This window comes from Epinephelus fuscoguttatus, linkage group LG10, assembly GCF_011397635.1.
Source record: "Epinephelus fuscoguttatus linkage group LG10, E.fuscoguttatus.final_Chr_v1".
Taxonomy (NCBI): Eukaryota; Metazoa; Chordata; class Actinopteri; order Perciformes; family Serranidae; genus Epinephelus; species Epinephelus fuscoguttatus.
The window spans coordinates 41,068,667-41,083,244 of NC_064761.1; the positions used below are offsets into that span (position 1 = coordinate 41,068,667).

At 44.7% G+C, this 14,578-nt stretch overlaps 1 protein-coding gene across 1 annotated transcript; it reads right to left on the bottom strand.

Annotated features, from left to right (window-relative positions):
* Window positions 1–1,608: 1,608 nt before the first annotated feature.
* On the bottom strand, window positions 1,609–13,930 carry LOC125895513 (GTP-binding protein REM 2-like). Its single transcript, XM_049587410.1, has 6 exons — window positions 13,548–13,930; window positions 13,363–13,423; window positions 10,749–11,058; window positions 10,546–10,619; window positions 5,497–5,674; window positions 1,609–2,358 (listed from the first exon to the last, which is right to left on the bottom strand). The coding sequence occupies exons 2-6, from the start codon at window positions 13,414–13,416 to the stop codon at window positions 2,066–2,068; spliced, it is 909 nt and encodes a 302-aa protein (XP_049443367.1). The 5' UTR covers window positions 13,417–13,423; window positions 13,548–13,930; the 3' UTR covers window positions 1,609–2,065.
* Between the last annotated feature and the right edge of the window lie 648 nt (window positions 13,931–14,578).

Here is a 14,578-nt window from a genome sequence, read left to right on the forward strand (position 1 = left end):
ACCTGCTCTGTTTTTTTTGCTTTTTAAAGGCTGATGTGTTTTGATTCAACATATTTTAACTTGATAGCTTCTGGCAAACACAAAATTACATTTTTTTAGTATTTGTCCCCAGAATTATTTTCCTGGTAATATGGAGAAAGCATAAAGTCAGAAATTTTAGTTTTTTGGCAAGTCAAAAAGCTTTGGTTGGACTGCAGAGGAGGGATTTGGATCCATTATTAGCCCTGATTTGGGCCAAAGTAGGGTTTTCTTGCCAGTGGTCAATTTATGATTTTAACATTGTGAATAGGATTTTAGCTGATTAGTTGTTGTTGACATGTTTAGTGAAACACCAAGGTCATTTCACTGTCTAAGCCACTACAATAAATACAGAGATTGAGCAGAAGATCAGCAAAATGTTGCTCAAGGTGTTAAATGATGCCACTGCAGAGATTGCTTGTTGCTCATGTGCATATTGTACACAGTATATTTAGTGCATACGGGACAATGGTTGATGCATTTTTATATTCGGAAAGTCACTCATAGTGTCTCATTTTATTTGTGTTTTTACGTGCATACTCTCGATGCACACTGTGCCAGCAGCTGCTTTGTTTTAGACAACAATCAAAGCTCCTTTCAGTGATGTTAAAGCCCTCACAACACCCACCAATTCTGTCTACTCCTATTTCTATTATGACAGGACTTCAGCATGAATGTGTCTGACAGTCTTCCCCTCATCAAATGCAAGACAGGAGCACTTCCTCTGAGTGAACTGGGGGCTCTGCTAAGTGACAGCAGTGTAGAAACTATGATGCAAAGCTGCTCTCCAAATTCATGAATGCTTCTCATTTATTTGCCATTTCACTCATACTCATGCATCTTTATCATCGGCTCAGTTGTGGAACCTCAAATCCACCACAAGAGGGAGCCTGCATCTCGCGTTGACGATCCAATCCCTTAACCTTTCAGTCTGTTCCAGTAGTTTGCAGCCAAGGGAATGAGTCAGAATATCATGCCACCATTTTATTCCTTAGTTCAATAATAGCACAGCTCTCCCTTTGATAACAAATGATGGGTATAACGACCTATGATGTGCTAAATCTTTGTTCACGTGTGGGTGGGAGTGGGAGGATGGAAGTGCTGAGGGTAGAGAGTGATACAGATGAGTGCAGTGAAGCTGATATCTGACACAAATCCTCTGCATTTTAATTTGGAGTTGAATTTTAGGTTTAAAAAAGAAATACAATTTACAGCACGTGAATCAGCCTCCTTATCTCCAAACCGACATGCAGCATAAAGAGTGGAGGTAAAGCCACAGAGATGAAATTGACATAATGTGTACGTCTCAGTGATTTCAGGTCTCCTTGACAACCGTAACATGGCAACAATCATTCTATATACAATAATCTGTTTCTCCGTCTCTGCTGCCTCTCTTATTGTCACGCTGAGCTCTGTAAATCCACTTTAGATCTCTTTAATTCCCTTCTCTTCTTGCTGGCATTTCACTATTTTACTGCTTCCCATCCCCATGGATACCACAATAGCTGAGTGTAAATGAACACAACGTGAATCATCAGCAAAGTCTAACCCACTAATGAGTTCTGAATTTGTGTGGTCATGACTTTATCCCGGCTTGAGCTGTTGTTAAATGTGATTAATGCTTTCCTCCTCATTGTCATAGTAATAATGTGCCGACTGGTGTAATAAAAGAACCCGAGGCAAACATGCAGACTCAAAAAAGCTATTTATTTAGCTCTCAAAGCTGTGAGGGTGGCATTAAGTAACATTACTATAGTTTATTTACATGTGTACTACAACAGTATTTTATCTTCTCTTTGCTGTTTGGTCTTGTGTCCAAAATTTCTATATCATCCTAAAGATAAACATCATCACTAACATCGTTCTCTCTGTTTTCCTCTGCTGGATGCACATGATGATCGCTCATAACATTGTCCTGCCATCGCTCTGGCACTCTCACACCCCCTCTCTCTTGTCCACTACTTGCTTCCTGTCTTTGTTGGTAAACTACATCACTTCCAGCTACCGTTACTACCAATCTGACCATTAATCTCCCTGTGGCGCCCGATCACAGCGCCCCCAGGTCGTGGCACGAGCGGGACTTCTGCCTCAGGAACTTGCCCACTTCTCGTTCTCGTTGGTACCGGGGCACCAGGCTGGACAGGAAACGTTTAGCGCGGGAGGTCATGCTCTCACGTTGGCCTCCGCCGGTCATGTCCTCCGCGCTGGTCCCCGGGGGCCAGGGGGGCTGGCCCCTGGCTAGCCGCACCACGCACTCCAGGAGCTCCGGGGTACGGTGGTCCAGAGAGGCAGAGATCTCCAGATACAGACAGTTGAAGAGGGTGGCGCTGGACATGGCCTCTGAGGAGAGAGAAGGGACAAAGGTGATCAAACCTCCTGGAACAACGCATCATTAAAAACAGATTCTTCCATCAGGGAGGGGACTGAAGGCACCAGAGGACAACACTAGGCATCTATCCTTCCGGTGGTGCTGCTCTGTGGGCGACCCGGACAACTGTGCTGCTGCATAATTTGCTTTTTTATATCTGTTTCTGCAATATGTATTTTTACGTGGCAGCGTTTATGTGCAGGACAAATTTCCAGTGGGACAAATAAAGTAATTTTTAATCTTCTTGAGGAGGGTTTCTTTAATCTAAATTTGCACAACACTTGCAAGCAGTTACAAGGAGCTAATAAAGACGTTTATAGTGTGATGAGGGCAGATGGTGCAGGCTATTTGAGACTTACATTATTGATACACGGTGTCTATCAAAAAATCTTGAGGGGCTAATATGATCTGATGCACAACGACAAGTCAGCCACTGTAAATGTGTCAGAGGCAGAGACTGATGGAGAGCAAGACATGGAAACAAGAGATGTGGAAATTTATTTGCTAGAGAGGATGCTACATTAGTTTTATCCACAAAACCCCCCACTGACGAGCTACATTTGCACTCCCTGGGCACTTTAATAGGTACATCTGTTCAAGTGCTCGTAAATTCGACTCAATGTATTTAGTCATGTAGGCATGGTGAAGACGAGCTGCTGAAGTTCAAACTGAGCATCAGAATGAGGAAGAAAAGTGATTTAAGTGACTTTGAACGTGGCATGGTTGTTGGTGCCAGACGGGCTGGTCTGAGTATTTACTGGGATTTTCAGCACAACCATCTCTAGGGTTTACAGAGGATGGTCCCAAAAAGAGAAAATATCCAGTGAGCCAAAATGCCTTGTTGATGCCAGAGGTCAGAGGAGAATGGCCAGACTGGTTCAAGATGATAGAAAGGCAACAGGAAGTCAAATAAGCACTGGTTCCAACCAAGGTGTGCAGAAGAGCATCTCTGAAGCAACAACACCTTGTCCAACCTTGAAGCAGATGGGCTACAGCAGCAGAAGACCACACCAGGTGCCACTCCTGTCAGCTAACAACAGGAAACTGAGGCTACAATTCACACGGGTTTTCTCACCAAAACTGGACAATAGAAGATTGGAAAAACCACATTCAGATGGAAGCATGGATCCATCCTGCCTTGTATCAACGCTTCAGGCTGCTGCTGCTGGTGGTGTAATGGTGTGGGGGAGATTTTCTTAGTACCAACTGAGCATGGTTTAAACACCACAGCCTACCTGAGTATTGTTGCTGAGCGTGTCCATCCCTTTATGACCACAGTGTACCCATCTTCTGATGGCTACTTCCAGCAGGATAACGCACCATGTCACAAAGCTCACATCATCTCAAACATGACAATGAGTTCACTGTACTCCAATGGCCTCCACACTCACCAGATCTCAGTCCAATAGAGCACCTTTGGGATGTGCTGGAACGGGAGATTCTCATCATGGATGTGCAGCCGACAAATCTGCAGCAACTGTGTGATGTCATCATGTCAATATGGACCAAAATCTCTGAGGAATGTTTCCAGCACCTTGTTGAATCTATGACACCAAGAATTAAGGCAGCTCTGAAGGCGAAAGGGGTCCAACCTGTTTAAAAGCATGGAGCCCTAATAAAGTGGCCAGTGAGTGTATATCGCCTTAGTGTCATGACCCGTCAAGCTACCTAATTCATGTTTATTTGTCATCCCTGCGTTTACTGTTTTATTGTGGTATTTGGAAATGGTAAAACGCAGATAGGGGAAGGAGCGGAGAATGCCAGCCAACATTGAACTATGTGACTAGTTTAACAGAAAATCGTTGTTATGGTGACAACACACGTCAGTAGGGCCTTAAAGTGTGTCACACTCACTAGTTTGAGAGCTCCGTTTTGGCCTATTCCTGAACCTACTTTCCTTACTTAGCAGAAAAATAGAACAATTCACCAATTCAAGTTTCTCTGTTTTACTGAACTTAACTTTATTCAGACTCAACAGAAACACCTCTGTCTCACCTCTGGTTTGTTAAATAAACCCTCAATTCACCGAGTTAGACGTTAATCTACACACTGTTTATCCCTGCAGCCTCCCTCAGCTGTCTCACTCACTGCTCGTTGGTCGTTACACCAAAACCTCTGCTCAGTCAGTCAGTTTGTTCATATGGAAGTTAGCGTGTTGCAATGGCAAAGGTAAGCATGAAAATGGCTGCTGCTCTGCCCATCCTGCTATGTTGATTTGAATGGGAATGTTCATTCTAACCATTCTGTTTCTATGGCTGTGTCCCTTTTTGGTGAATAGAAAACTGACGATCTGATTGGTGTCAGTGCAATCTGATGTGTTTGAAATATAACTGACAAGTTTCCATGCTTTCGTGCACGTACTCTGTGATTGGATGTTTCTCGCTGAAATGGACCTTGGGAATTACAGTTAACTTCTCACCCAATGTTTTCATGTTAAAAGGCTCGTACCTTTGACTTTTTATCAAAGAGCAATGGATGCCCGAAATAACTTCTCCAAGAATAACTACAGATGCTTTTTTAAAACTCTGATTGTTGCTTATTTAGTCTGTAATATTTAATACTGTAGAGAAATGCTTAAGGTTTGAAGTCAGTTTTAATTATATATATCACAATTCACTATTTGCCTCAGAGTGCTTTACAGTCTACAGCATACAACACCATCTGTACTAAGAGCCTCGCAGCAGACGAGGAATAACTCTCCCAACAAACCCTTTAACTGGGAAAAATGGGAAAAGCCTCAGAAAGAGCAACTGGGTCAAGCCAAGTTTTCAGGGGCTTTAGGTTGGGAGAAACGCCACATGCAGTGCACTGCTGCAAAGCCTGTGTACTGTAGAACTGCATGAATGTGGACAGCAGTGCACTCAGCGAATGCTCTCCTACTTAACTGTAACTGCGACTCTCTTCATACTCCCACTCTGCGATGAAGCTGAGACACTGACATTTACATTTCCACATATTTCACCCTACGTTAGTGTTTACTGACAGATATAAAGAGCTGCAAATGTCAACACAAACTGTGACGATTAAAGCCACGGCGGAGGGAACCCACACAACAGGCGAATAAAGGGCAATATAATGTTCAAGATGAAAATGTGAAAGGTTGATCTCACCTTGAGAGGTGACCTCACGTGTGCGAACGAGGTCACTTTTATTTCCGACGAGGATGATGGGAGTTTGGGGCTGAGTCTCCCTCAGGAGAAGCCGGAGCTGAGCGGTGCGGTGGAAACTACGCCTGTCAGTCACTGAAAACACCAGGACACACACCTCACACTGCAGAGCCGACAGGTCCTGAGGGACAGGAAGAGGAAGTATGTCACAATACTGTAGTCGATAATTCAGATCGATGAGTCAGTGTATGTTTATGCGAGTACAACTGAGTTAGCACATATTAAAACACACTGTGGGAATCATCACACTGCAGTGTCCACAAGAATCATGATGAGTGAAAACTTGAAAACTCTCTACTTCCCATCGGACTCATAAATATTGTTGTCACAGCTTTATGTGCAGAGTAACAGTGGAAGTGCTGCCGGGAGGAACAGACAATTGAGGGCTCTATCTAAAATCCCCTGTGGTTTAGTGGGAAATTGCTACTTTAGATACTGCAGAAAAGGGGCTGCACAATGTGAGGAGAATATGAGATGTGCGATGGAGTTGTTGAATATTGTGATAGCGATATTACTGGCAGTAAATGAGGAGATACTTAGGTGTGCTCAGTTTTCAGTATACTGTTAAAACACCAGGAATTGCTTGTGGGAAATCATTTCCAACATTGTTTTTATAGAGCAAATTGAAAATTGAACTGAACACAAAAGACACTAATTAAAAAAAGTGATAGTTACATTTTAAATTGCAGTTTTCTACTGATAGTCTCCACCTGCTCCAAATAACCCTAAGCAGCTGGATGTTTACAATAAATGTTCTAAACAATTAGGCTCGGGTGGTATCTATATTTTCATATCTTCTTGACATTTCACTGGGGTATACAGTATGACAGGGTTTGTGTAAAAATTAAAGGTAAAGCTGAGATTGTCATAGTGCCTTTCCTTCATTCCTCATGTGTTGTTTATCATGGTTCCTTGTTTGTCTCTCTGTGTGTCTGTGACTCTCATCAGTCTTGCTGCCAATCTTCCTGCTCACCTGGAAGCCATCCACTTATCAACCCCAGCAGTACAAATACCTGGCTCGGCAGTCCAGTCTCTGTCAGATCGTTCAGTCTACCTTGCAGTACAAACTATGGCCTATTTGTCGCTTATTGCGTTTTTTCCTCTTGGATTTTTTTTTTGCCTACACCTTGTGTCTCTGTGCCTCACGTCCACACTCACCGGTCATCCATTTGCCTGCCACTCCAACCTGCCAACCTGTTTCCAGCCCTGTTTCTCCCGAGTGCCCTGGATCAACCCAAGACACCCCTTCTTGCTTTATTGAAAATAAATCTACTTTAAACTGAACAGCTGACTGAGTCACACTTTTGGGTCCAGCTCTCTCTATACTACACAACAGAGATACTGGTGATACAAGTTGTTGTTGCACGTATGTCATTATTTAGCCCAGTGGTTCCAAACTCATGCAGCCATGGGGTCCAGATTTCTCCTCAGTCATTAGCTCAAGGTACCGTGGAAATCCAGAGTTCTCGCTAGAGCACAATTTGAATTTGCTCAGCGAGTCACTCTGGCAATCAGTAATAATGCTCATTACCCATGCCCTTGGAGCCGAGCTGCACCAATCACATCGGTGTATCTGATATAGGCGGGCCAGAGGCGAGCTAAACAGATGACGACAGCGCTGGGATGACGAAGTCTGGAATCAGTCAGTAAACATTGCAAGATAGCTACGGATGAACACCAGTTGTTTGAAACGGCTTTGGCCGCTACAATGAACGAGTTAGACTTGGCTTTTTCTCTAAAAGAGGAACAGAAGACGGCGCTCGAGTCTTTCCTTTGCAAGAAGGACGTTTTTGCTGTTTTCCTGACCGGATACGGCAAGAGTCTAATCTACCTGTTAGCTCCGCTGGTAGCGCTCTGGATACGTCACCCCGTGTATTGTTCTGATTGGTCGTAGTGTTATCCAGTTGTGTGCAGTGATATTTTCAAATGCATGCTTGGTGCTGCCTCTCGAGTTGGGCCATTTGCATTACTCATAGCCAGACCCTTCCTGGAAGTGAAGGCTTCTAGGGCAGTCTTCTGTTCTTCTTTCAAGGAAAAAGATAAGTGTAGTTGGCTGAGCGTTTCTTCCAAAGCTAAACTGAATGGCAGCTGCCATCTTGGCTGTTTACTTTCCAACTCCTACGGCGCAGCGCTGTCCTCATCATGTTACGCCCACCCAGAGCCCGCCTCTGTCAGATAGACTGATCTGATTGGTCCGATAGGCGATTCAGCAGGCTCTGCTCATCGGGGCCAGATCCCTGTGCAGAGCAAATTTGAATTTGCTGGGGGCGGAGCATCTGGATTTCCAGGTTTGTTAGATGTGGCAATACTTCCATTTTCTTTTTTACTAGCCCTTTAACATTATCCCCACCTTTTACAGCTGAGCTGCCTGCTCCATCAGAGGAGGCTGACCTCTGGTGGCCTGAGCTGTGCATTACATCGCCTCAATACAGCATCTCCGTATCAGTTCATTGGAAAAAGGAGTATTTGCATTACTGAGAATCATACCTTTAGGATTGCTACATACCCCACAATACTGCAATACCTTGACACCACCCAAGCCTACAAACAATAACACTTCCTCTAGCAACTCTAGACACTAGCTTCTGGGGTACTGCACTTTTGTCTGCGCTCATCGTAACTTCTTTCTTCAACCATGCATACTAGTATGGCAGATTCTGACAAATCAGACAATGCCTTACTGCAAATGTAATTTAAAACGTTGTTACTTTGTCCAAAGTGTGATAGATTGCTGCTAGAATGAGTTAACATTTTTGTGCACTTCTGGTTCCATCGTCTCGGAAGGGTTCTGGTTAGATGACTGGAATAAGGTCTGCAGTTAACACAATCTTATTAAGAGACTTTCAGGTTTTGTTCTTCAACATGAAATACATCAGTTCATACTCCACTTGTGAATTTGAAGTCTGCACTTTACTCAAAAAAAGACAGTTGCTAACAAGTGGTTAAATGTGACTGCAGAATGTCAAGACGCTGAACACGACTTCACAGCCTCATTGTGGCGGCGATAATGAAGTCCCATGGTGTACTTTGTTTATAGCCTAACCTTAGCTCTTTACACTTATCAACTGCATTTACACTTCAGATATCATAGAAGGCAGGTTTATTTGTGAAAATGATCTTGCAGAGTGAAGCAGGTAAGTGTCAGTTTTTTTTCCAATTCAATTAAATTTTACTTATAAAGCCCAATATCAGGGCGGCACGGTGGTGTGGTGGTTAGCACTCTCGCCTCACAGCAAGAGGGTTGCCGGTTTGATCCCGGGCGTGGGAGCCCTTCTGTGCAGAGTTTGCATGTTCTCTCCGTGCCAGCGTGGGTTCTCTCCGGGCACTCCGGCTTCCTCCCACAGTCCAAACACATGCAGATTGGGGACTAGGTTAATTGATAACTCTAAATTGTCCGTAGGTGTGAATGTGAGCGTGAATGGTTGTTTGTCTCTATGTGTCAGCCCTGTGATAGTCTGGCGACCTGTCCAGGGTGTACCCTGCCTCTTGCCCGATGTCAGCTGGGATAGGCTCCAGCCCCCCCGCGACCCTCAAGAGGATGAAGATGAGGTTAGAAGATGAATGAATGAAAGCCCAATATCACAAATCACATCATCCTCAGAGGGCTTTACAGCATTCCACTTCCCTCTGTCCTCTGACCCTCAGGATGGAAAAACTGTAACAAGGAAAACAAAATGGTAGAAACTTTTCCTTGCAACAGAGCTTATTTCCTCTTTCCTCTATATCTCAATCTTTTGCAATGTATTTATCGTGCAAGTTGACACCTCGAAGACAATAAAAAAAGCCTTACTGCACAACACCTTAAACTCTACTGAGACTCATCCCCTCCAAGGACGACAGAGACAAACATCCCTAAAAATAAAATGTGACTGAGTGAATCCTTCACTCTGTAGACAACTGACTAAACCTCAGCCTGTCTTTAGTTGGAGCTGCCACGGTCCACTGACCTCTCATTTAATTTTGATTAACTCCGGGATTGAGCACAGACCAAAGGCACCTTTTGCAATCTACAGATAGACACAGACAATTATATCAGAAAATTCCTCATGAGGTGACCATTACAGTGCCTCTCGGAACAAATATAGCTCATTACACGATGAGTAACACGTACGGATCCCCACATCAAAAAAGACAGATTGTGTCACGAGTGTGTTTATTCGTCTTCTCTTCACACATCCACCTAAATCCAAAACATTAATACAGTCACTTGGCACATCTGCTCTGTGGGCAGCTCGCACTCTCCCTCTCCTTCACACATCCACACACAGATGCCTCCAAACTGCACTCGAGGGAAAAGAGGAAAAAGTGTGCAAAACAACCTGATAATGAGCTTTCTTCAGGCAACCAGATGCAGATGCAGCAGATTTATTGTCCTCTTTTTGCCAAAGTGTTTCTCTGAGCTTGGCATCAATTTCTGTTGCACTGACGTCAGGTACAGTAAACAATAAAATGTGCTCCAGATATACAGTGTGAGCCAACTCAAATATGCTGTGTACACAGTCAGCATCTCTTTATGTATTACAGCTACTTTCATTTTCTTTTTGTGTTCACCTTTTGGGCATTTTTCCTCTTTAATCTGAAAATAAATGCTCTCTTTGGACTCATTTCTTCTGCTGTAGCTTCCAAATTTATGTATGAAGTGATGGATGCTGTCTGTTTTTGTCACTTGGCTAGAAATCCAGGAACTATTTTCCCGGCTTATTTGCTGCACAGCAAACAAATGACTTAAAATAAAGACAGTAAAATTAGACTGTAGCAAAAGACGGTTAAGAATTCAATCTGACAAAGGTACATTTTGAGCTCCTTCTTAAACCAGGCTAAGGATTCAGCAGCCCTCAGGCCCTCTGACAGGCCCCGACGTATATACGATATATATCCCAGTGAAATGCCTAAAAGCAGCTGAGCACACAGTATGCAGCTGCACAGAGGGCTCAGTGGTCTAATGAGGGAGCAGGGAGCAGTGTGGGAACCGGGAAGTGTTGTTTGGCTTACCTGTCTCCAGTTGTCATAGATAATGATGGTGCTCTCCTCGTCATCCACGGTGACTGTGCGCACGTAACCCTCCCCTAAGGACAGGGAGCGCAGCAGTTAGGTCTCACATGGGAGATGGGTGCTCTGATTTATTTACCTGATTGCTCACCATGAAAGCACTCACTGCATTACACCGCTCTGCAGGCAAACACACGGCTTTGTACCTTCAGAATCCACAGATGCAGTCCTGTCCATGTCCCCAGCGAGGGCGAGGGCCAGAGAAGACTTCCCCACGCCGTTCTGCCCCAGCAGGGCGATCCTTAAAGGCCCATCAGGTCTGCCCTCAAAAGCCACAGTCAGAGTGTCGTCCAAGGCTGGGCTGAAGCTGATTGGCGAGGCAGAAGGTCCAGCTGCACCTGATGACCAGTCGCAGTCATCGTGGACGGCTTCTTCTCGTCTGAGCTGGTGCTTTATAGGCAGAGGAGTGCTTCCTCTGCGAACAGTCGGGGTGCTGCACAGAGTCATACTGTCACACTGGAGGAGAGAGGAACATGGAGGGATGCTCTCTTCAGTTTAGAACCAATTAAAGCGAGTCTGTGGTCAGATATGGTGTTTCTCATGTTAAAAATAGCACTCAGTGTCACGATGTTGTGATACTCCAGTCATGTAGTATTTCTATTACACCTCCATAAAATCAGGGGACTTGCAGCAGAGGCTGATATCCTGCCTTTAAGTCACTTGTGTGAGTCAAGCTTCAAAAACATTGAATCCTACGATTCCCATAGTACAACTCAGCTTTCATTAGACTTTCCCTGACTCTTAAAGGTCCAGTGTGTAGGATTTAGAGGGAAATACTGACAGAAGTAGAATATAATGAGTGTGTTTTCTTTAGTGTATAATTGACTGAAAAAAAAAAAATTAAAAAAAATTGTCGAATTTTTGTTACCTTAGAATGAGCTGTTTATATCTACACAGGGAGCGGATCCTCCTCCACAGAGATCGCCATGTTGCACCCCCATGTTTCTACCGTAGTCCAGAAAGAACAAACCAAACGCTGGCTCTAGATAGGGCCATTTGTGTTTTTGCATTTTCCCCGTAGTTAGCAGCCCCTCAGTGACAAGTAGCACTGAAAAAACACTGATTTTTTTCTGACGTTAAACTGCTTTATTCAGTGTTCTTAGCAGTTTTAATCACTGTGTACATTTGTTTTGGAGAGGAAGAGACTTCTGCGGATAATTCAGCTCCCAGTAAAAACCTCCTGAACAATGGACACTGGTTTCAGCTGGTTGCTCACTGCTAGATGCCTCTAAATCCCCCTAAATCTTACACACTGGACCTTTAAATGCCCTCATCTTTCAATATCTTTCAATTCTAACACCCCCACTTTAGCCTATAACACTGACCTTTTCTCTAATGTCCTAAGGAAATTGGCAACCCTCCTCTGCAGACATAGAAAACATAATAAAACGTTTCTCCACAGGATGGGTAGTACTCCTCATGACAAGGATCCAAATTGGTGGAGCGCCCCTTTAAACCTATTAAACCAATTTCCACAACCCAACCCTGGTATATTCTACTCTAAAAGCTCAGATACAGACATGGATGGATTACTGAACGGGCCTAACAGACACAGGCCAAGGGGCCCAAATTGTCAGAGGCAACCCTGGCTTTCATCTGCAAAATATCACGCAAATTAGCACGTGCTGACAAGGACGAAACTCAAAACGACCACACAGAGCCACGGAAACACCATAAAGAGACACAACATGACCACAAAGTGACAAAATGAATGTAAAGGGACACAAAACAATGCATAATGACTACAGAGAGGTGCAAATCAACAGCAAAAAACAGGCAAAACCACCACAAAACTGTGTCTTGCTCCTATGTGGGAGATGTGGTGGGGCCTTCAGTGTGTCATTGCCCAGGGGTCCAATGTGTCATAATCCACTCATGGATACAGAGCAACATTATCATTCATTTGAAGTCATGTTTGTTTCAACTTGATGAATGTAAGTCCAATACTGACTCCCTTCTTAGCTCTATTTTGGTCTCCACCACCTCCTGAAGAAACTGCCTGGCTCTTCAACTGCTAAATGCTTGTCTGCCATTTGTTGCTGGCACACAGTGGAGTTTAAGAGCTTTTCTGAAAACAGCTGCATCCAAAAACACTAAGAAAGCAGTGAGAATGAAAACACACAATACTGGGTGACAAAACCAATTAGTTTTCTCAGCTCTATTTTGGTCTCCTCCACCTCCAAGAGAAAATATCTGGCTCTTTAGCTGCTAAATGCTTGTCTGCCTTTTGGAGCTGTTGTTGCTGGCGTGCAAGCTGCGTCCAAACACACTGAGACGACAGTGGGAATGAAAACAGACAATACTGGGTGACAAAAGGAAAACAATTAGTTAAAAAAAAACACATAATGAAGCTGCGAACAGGTGAGGGGAAACTATCACTAAACAGCTTTAACATCACACCTCAATTGATCTATTGTTATTATTTTATATATAAATAGTATATATACTCACTAAAGCCACTTAAATGATGTTTAAATGAGCAACAATAATTTTCCAGTTTGTCAAAAGTTGGATTTAATGATTGATTATAATGATAAATTGACTCAAATGCAGGACACCCCCTCCCTGCACCACCTCCTACCACCTAAACACACACACGCATACACACACACACTGTCAGATCAGATCAATAACACCCTCCATTAATTTCACAGTAAGACATCATTTCATCCCGCCACTTTGCCCCAAACCTGATTGGCTAATTGATCACTGGATATTGGAGCTGTTCGCCCCGAGCTCGCGCAGCCCCGTGCACCTTACCTTGGCCGCCTTCTCCTCGGTGTTGAGCCTATCTTCGGGCACATCTGTCGGCATCTGCAAACTGAAACCAAGCCACCGGGAATGAGGACTCCAAAAGACACACAACACCCACCTCCTCGCCCCCTCCCCTCCCCCCTGCCTGACTTTATGAACCCAGCCCCAAGCAGCACGGTGTGATCTCTCACCTGTCACGCGGCTCTCGGCAACTACAAAGTAAGCACGGTCTTCCTCTTTCCTCCTTCTCTCGCGCGCTCTCTGCCTCTCTCAGTTTCTATCTCTCTCTACTATCAGTGTGTCTCCTCAGGTTAGGGCCCAGGTCCAGTTCTGCAGTCAGCACCGTCATTCATCACCGCTCTCCACACTGACTATGACTCACTGACTTGACACGTAAATGCTCCTCCAGATTTGGATTCTCTGCAGAGGAGAGATGGAACTCGCGACCCCGAGGACTCACGCGCCGCGAGTGTGTTCTGCAGGTGCATGCAGCTCTGTTTGTGAAAGTGGAGCAGTGGTGCAGGGAGGCAGGCGGGCTGGGAGCAGCGCTGTGGAGAGATGCTCGGTGTCACGAAGCTTTCATTGACCTCTGGAAGGAGGAGGCGATATGGAAAGTGGCCGCTAGGGGGCAGCATAAGACAAGTCTTCCCCTCACTAATTGGCTCTGTTTGTGTGAGTGTGTGTGTCCTTGGGGGATTTATGTTCAAAATGTGACTCATTTGGGTATTCCTTTTGTAGATAGAGGCATGACAACCTGCCTACCTGCCCACCAGATCCATCAGTCTGCCTCCTCTTTTTTGAAACACACTCGTGACCTTTTGTGAGTGACGGTCTCGTTTACATTTTTCCCAAATCAAGTCATTTCTAGCCCCTGATCCAAGGAGTGTATTTGGACATGTTTTCTGTCAAAATGTGAGTGTGGCCATGAGCAGTGGTGCGTCCCTCCCACACAAAGCCACAATAGACTCCGGCAGTGAGCAGCCAGGGCGCTATTATAGCCCTAATCCTGCTCCTATTATACAGGCCAGAGAGAGAGCGAGAGACACAGAGAGGGAGGTAGAGCTGAAGATGAGGTCATCCCAAACAGTGCACACCCAGGGTCACTGCCTCACTATAGAGGGACAGAGATAAAGAGAGGGATGGAGCAGGGCATGGGGGGCTACAGGGCAAGCTGCAGAGAAAAGGCCTGCAGAAGACTGAGAGCGAGAGATGCTCAGATAGG

Excerpts from the sequence above, each read along its gene's own strand:
- LOC125895513 (XM_049587410.1), bottom strand. The coding sequence starts at position 13,416 with ATGCCGACAGATGTGCCCGAAGATAGGCTCAACACCGAGGAGAAGGCG. Across the intron at positions 5,675-10,545 it reads TCTATGACAACTGGAGACAG|GACCTGTCGGCTCTGCAGTG; the intron begins GTAAGCCAAACA and ends CCTGTCCCTCAG. Across the intron at positions 2,359-5,496 it reads ACGTGAGGTCACCTCTCAAG|AGGCCATGTCCAGCGCCACC; the intron begins GTGAGATCAACC and ends CTCTCTCCTCAG.